Source organism: Malurus melanocephalus, unplaced genomic scaffold (assembly GCF_030028575.1).
Source record: "Malurus melanocephalus ecotype Western Australia unplaced genomic scaffold, MMel_1.1 scaffold_2456, whole genome shotgun sequence".
NCBI lineage: Eukaryota > Metazoa > Chordata > Aves > Passeriformes > Maluridae > Malurus > Malurus melanocephalus.
The window spans coordinates 2,510-8,062 of NW_026625688.1; the positions used below are offsets into that span (position 1 = coordinate 2,510).

Genomic DNA, 5,553 nt, shown 5'->3' on the forward strand with positions numbered 1-5,553 from the left:
CCAGGCTCCGGCATTCCGGGATGCTCCACCCGGCACCGGTACTGCTCCCGCTCCTCCGGCTGCGCCTCGATCCTGGCCCAGGTGTGGAAGGTGCCGTCGCTGTTGGGAACGATCCCGCCCCACTGCGTCTCCTGATCCCGGATTTCATCCCCCTTCATCCAGCTGACTGCGATGGTCCTGGGGTAGAATCCGTACGCGTGGCAGGACAAGGTCAGGATCCCGTATTCCTCTTTTCCAGACACGTGGACATCAGGGGGCTCTGCAATGGGATAATGGTGAGAGACATCCATGGAATTCCATGGGAATGGGATTGGGTGAGATCTGCCCATGGAATTCCATGGGAATGGGACTGGGGTGAGATCTGCCCATGGAATTCCACAGGAATGGGATGGGGTTGAGATCCGCCCATTGAATTCTATGGGAATGGGGTGAGATCTGCCCATGGAATTCTATGGGAATGGGATTGGGGTGAGATCTGCCCACGGAATTCCATGGGAATGGGATTGGGGTGAGATCTGCCCATGGAATTCCCACAGGAATTATGTTCCCAAGTCCTCCATTCCCAAATCCCCAATTCCCACAGGGATTCTGCCCCCACCTTTGCGCTCCAGCTCCTCCTGCCCGTATCTGACATATTCCTGGAGCTCTTCCCTGCAGGTGTGCTCCAGGTAATCCATCCAATGCTCTATATAGTTCTTGTCAGCATTCCAGCGCCTCGTGGTGACCTGGGCAGCGCTGTCGGCCGCCACGAAGCTCTTGGATCCCGGATCGAAGGAGACGAAATCCCACCCATCGTAGCCTTCCTGGCGGAATCCACGGACACTCCCATCAGACAGGAGGTCACAGCCATAAACCTGGTGCACTGTGTGGAGACCTGGGGGGCATTGGACCCACAGAGAGCCATGGAATTGTGTCCCAGCCCCACAGAGCCCCATTCCAGTCCTATGGAGCCCCAGAGTCTGATGGAGACACACATAGCCTCATCCCAGCCCCCTGGATCCTCATGGATCCACATCCCAAACCCATGGATCACAAAATATCCCACACCAGCCTAATGGATCCCCATCTCAGCCCCTCGGAGCCCCATGAATCTACAACCGAGCCCCACTGATCCTATCCCAACCCTGTGGATCTCCATTCCAGTCCCACAGTTCCCATTCCAGCCCCACAGATCCCCATCTTAACCCCATGGGTCTCCACTGCAGCCCCACAGATCCATTCCAGCACCACAGTCCTCATCCCAGCCCCACAGTTCCCCTTCCAGCCCCACAGATCCCATCTGAGCCCTATGGAACTCCCCAGCCCCACAGATCCCCATCCTAACCCCATTGATCCCCATTCCAGTCTCACAGGTCTCATCGCAGCCCCACATATCCCATCTCAGCCCCATGGATCCCCATTCCAGCCCCACAGATCCCCATCCTTAACCCTATGGACCCCCACTGCAGCCCCACAGATCCCATCTCAACCCCATAGTTCCCATCCCAGCCCCACAGATCCCATCTGAGCCCCATCGAACTCTCCAACCCCACAGATCCCCATCCTAACCTCATGGATCCCCATCCCAATCCCACAGTTCCCACTTCAACCCCATAGATCCCATCCCAGCCCCATGGATCCCCATTCCAGCCACAGAGATCCCCATCCTTAACAGTATGGATTCCCACTGCAGCCCTACAGATCCCATCCCATCTCAACCCCACAGATCCCATCCCAGCCCCACAGATCCCATCCCAGCCCCACAGATCCCATCCCAGCCCCACAGATCCCATCCCAGCCCCACAGATCCCATCCCAGCCCTGGTTCCCCCCACTCACCCCTGCTCTGGTTGTACCGGCCCTGCAGCGTCTCCAGGTTCCTGGCATTCACGAGCTGGTTCCCCTTGGAGATCTCAGTCTCACTTTCCCAATATCCCGGCTCGGGTCCGTCCTTCATCCACGGTGTCAGTGGCTCTGCCCGGCCCCGCTCGCTGTCATATCGGTCAAAGGGGATCCCATCCAGGTACCCCATTTCCATGTACTGGGGGAGCCCCGGGCCTGGCTCTGACACCGCCACATACTGGTAACGCAGGGAGTGGAGAACTGGGGGGACACAGAGATTTGGGGGGTCTGGAGGGATCATGGATCAATGAAAGGGGGAATGGGAGAGCTGGGAAGGGATTTGGGGATGCCAGGGCCAAGGAGAGGGGTACAGGGATGGGATCAAGGAACCCAAAGGGTCCCTGTGCCAAGGAAAGGGGGTCCCCAGTGTTAAGGAAAGAGGGGTCACAGGGTGGGGAGAGCTGGGATAGCCGGGAAAGGGGATCCTGGAGGTGCTTGATGCAAAGAGGGGAATGAGGGCTGGGAAAAGCAGGAATGGGGATCCAGGGGGTCTCAGGGTCAAGGAAAAAGGGACTGGGGAAAGCGGGATGGCTGGGAAAGGGGGTGCAGGGGGGGATTGGGGCAGGATAAGGGAGTGCAGGGCTCTGGAGTGCCAGAAAAATTGTTGCCTTGAAAGGCCGGTTTTTAATAATGACACAGACATGGTTAAGGGGATAAAAGGGTTTTACTTCGGTATTTGGGATCTCAGGTGCACAACTTGATGGCAGAATGCACACTTGTGTATAGCATGGATATAGGTTTTATAGGTTTCAGGAATTAGCATATCTATCTAGGATTTTTCAATATGAAATTTAAAAAAATGCAGTAATGTCTCTTTATTTTAATGAATCTCTTCTTAGATGAGACTAGAGCATAGTTTATACAAGATGTTTTGGACAGAAGGCTTTACTCAAGGCTGGATCTTCAGGTTTAAGATAGCACAGGGCTCACTGAGCCCTTCCTCAGGATGTTTGGTCTCTCTGCCCAGCAGAACTCCTAAACTAAGCTGGAATATCAGGAATTACAAGCATGTGGGYTAAGGGGTACAGGCGGATGCATAGAGGGAACAGAAAGCGTAAAAAGGAAAGGCAAAAATCATCAGGCATCACCAGTGCCTCGGCATGGAAGTTCAGGGGGGAAGTTCCTGGGAATTCCCCTGGATCTCCCCTGGAATCCCATTTGACCACCCCAGGGACCCTCCTGGAYCCCCCGGGAACCCACACAGGACACACAGGGGGTGAGGAACCGGGTGGACACAGAGATTGGGGGATCTGGCATCATCCAAGGGTCAGGAAGCAGAGCTGGGAGAGCCGGGAAGGGTCCAAGATTCGAGGAAGGAACTGGGAGAGGTGGGATGGGGGATCCAGGGTATCCCTGTCCCCCAGGAAAGGGGAATCCAGGGGTCCCCGGTGCTGAGGGAAGTGGGGTCTGGGAGCTGGGAAAGGCAGGAGTGGGGGTGTAGGGGTTCCTGGGGTCACAGCAAAGGGGGGTCTGTGGGCTGGGAGGGGCGGGTGGATCTCTGAGGCGCAGATTGGGAGATGGGAAAGAGAAAGGGACCGAGGGAAGAATTCCAAGGAACTGGTCTGGATCTCACTGGATCCCCGCTGCAACCCCCCTGAGACACCCTGGGACCCTAGGGACCCTCTGGAACCCCCTTTCAGGAAGTGCCAGGAATGGAGAACTGGGGAGACTCGGAAATTTGGGAGATCTGGGGGGTGCGAAAGCCAAGGAAAAGGGCGGGTCTGGGGTCTGGGAAAGGCGGGATGCAGGGGTTGTTGGTGCAGGATGAGGGGGTGCAGGAGGGTCCCGGTGTCCAAAAATGGGGATTCGGGGGGGTTCCCGTGCCCAGGAATGGGGTACAGGGGGGTTCCCGTGCCGGGAATGAGGATTCAGAGGAGTTTTCATCCCAGGATTTGGGATTCAAGGGGGCCTCGGTGCCCGAATGTGGAGATTCAGGGGTGTCCCGGTGTTCCCAACCCATGATTCAGGGCCATACCCGTGTCCAGATAAGGGGGTTCAGGGGGGTCCCTGCTCCAATAACGGGTGCCGGGTTTCTGGTGCTGGGAACGGGATGCAGCAGGTTCTAGTATCCAGGAATGGGGATTCAGTGGGGTCCCAGTGCTGGATAACAGGGTGCAGGGGAGCAACAATACCCAGAAATGGGGGTTCAGGGCAGTCCCAGTGCCCAGGATTGGGGCTTCAGGGGAGACCCAGTGGCAGATAAGGGGGTATSGGGAGGGGTCCCAATGTGTGGAATGTGGGGAAAAGAGGAATTCAAGGGAATTCATCTGCACTCCATTGGATCCCCGCCGCTGTGACACCCCTGRGACAATCATTTGGGACCTTCCAGGACACCCTGGGACCCTCCTTTCAGGAATTGCTGGCAATGGAGAAATGGGGGAATGCAGAAATTTGGGAGATCTGAGGGAGTTCAACAGCTGAGGAAAAGGACGGGGCTAGGGTCAGGGAAAGGTGGCATGGCCGGAAAGGGGGTGCAGGAGGTGCCAGTAGCAAACGAGGGGGTGCAGAGCGGTCCCAGAGCAGATAAAGAGGGATATCGTGATATGTGTTATCCACAGTCCTGGATGAGGGAGTGCAGGGTGTCCCCATGCCCAGGAATGGAAGCCCAGGGGGGTCCAAGAATCAAGGAAAAGAGGGGTGAGGGCAATGGGAGAGGTGGGATGGGAGGACCAGAGGGTCCCTGTGCCCAGAAAAGGGGTTCCAGGGGTTCCCGGTGTTGAGGGAAAGTGAGATCTGTGACCTGGGAGAGGCAGGAATGGGGGTGCACGGGGTCCTGCGGTCAAGGAAAAGGGGGAATTCAAGAGCTGGGAGGGGCTGAGAAGGATTGCAGGGGTGTCCCGGTGCTGGATAAGGGGGTTCAGGGGGTCTCGGTGACCAGAAATGGACGTTCCAGGCTGTCCCTGTGCTGGGTAAGGGGCTCAGGGGGTCCCGGTGACGGGGCAGTCACCGGGCGGATCCCGGTGCCGCAGCTTGGGAGACGCGAAAGTCATCGAGGGAGGGCGGGGATTGGGGGATGGAGGGGAAAAGGGAATTCCAGGGAATTCATCTGGATCCCACTGGATCCCCGCCGCTGTGAGAACCACTCGGGACCCTCTGGGACCACATTTCAGGAAACACCGGGAATGGAGAACGGGAGGGATTCAGAAATTCGGGAGATCTGGGGAGCTCAAAGGTCCAGGAAAAAGGCGGGGCTGGTGTCTGGGAATGGGGGGATGCCCGGGAGGGGGTGCAGTGATGTCCTAGGGCCTAATAAGGGGGAGCAGGGGGATCCCGGGGAATGGGGATGCAKRAGMGTCCCAGGGCACTGGCAGGGACAAAGTGGTGTCCCAGTACCTGGAAATGGAGGTTTTCACGGGGGTTCCCGTGCCCAGGAATGGGGGTTCAGGGGGGTCCCGGTGCTGCGGAAGGGGTAGGGTGGGAGTCACGATACCAAAAATGGGTGTTCAGGGGGGTTCCATTCCCGGGAATGGAGGTTTAGGCGGTTCCCCGTTGCCGGAAATGGAAGTTCAGAGCTGTCCCGGTGCTGGGGAATTGCGGTTCAGGGGGGTCCCGGTGCCGGGGGTCCCACTCACCTCTCGTCGCTCCCCCCGGGGCCCCCAGGAGCGCCAGGAGCCCCAGGAGCACCCCCAGACCCGGCGCTGGAGCCATCACAGATCGATCTCTGTGGCGCAGT

At 58.0% G+C, this 5,553-nt stretch overlaps 1 protein-coding gene across 1 annotated transcript; it reads right to left on the reverse strand.

Moving 5' to 3' along the window:
- Positions 1-5: 5 nt before the first annotated feature.
- Positions 6-5,547, reverse strand: LOC130587791 (class I histocompatibility antigen, F10 alpha chain-like; the record flags this gene model as incomplete). The annotated part of the gene is made up of 4 exons (XM_057388760.1): positions 5,453-5,547; positions 1,818-2,081; positions 599-874; positions 6-259 (listed from the first exon to the last, which is right to left on the reverse strand). Coding segments are annotated over exons 1-4 (870 nt in total), but the record flags the coding sequence as incomplete, so codon positions are not given.
- Between the last annotated feature and the right edge of the window lie 6 nt (positions 5,548-5,553).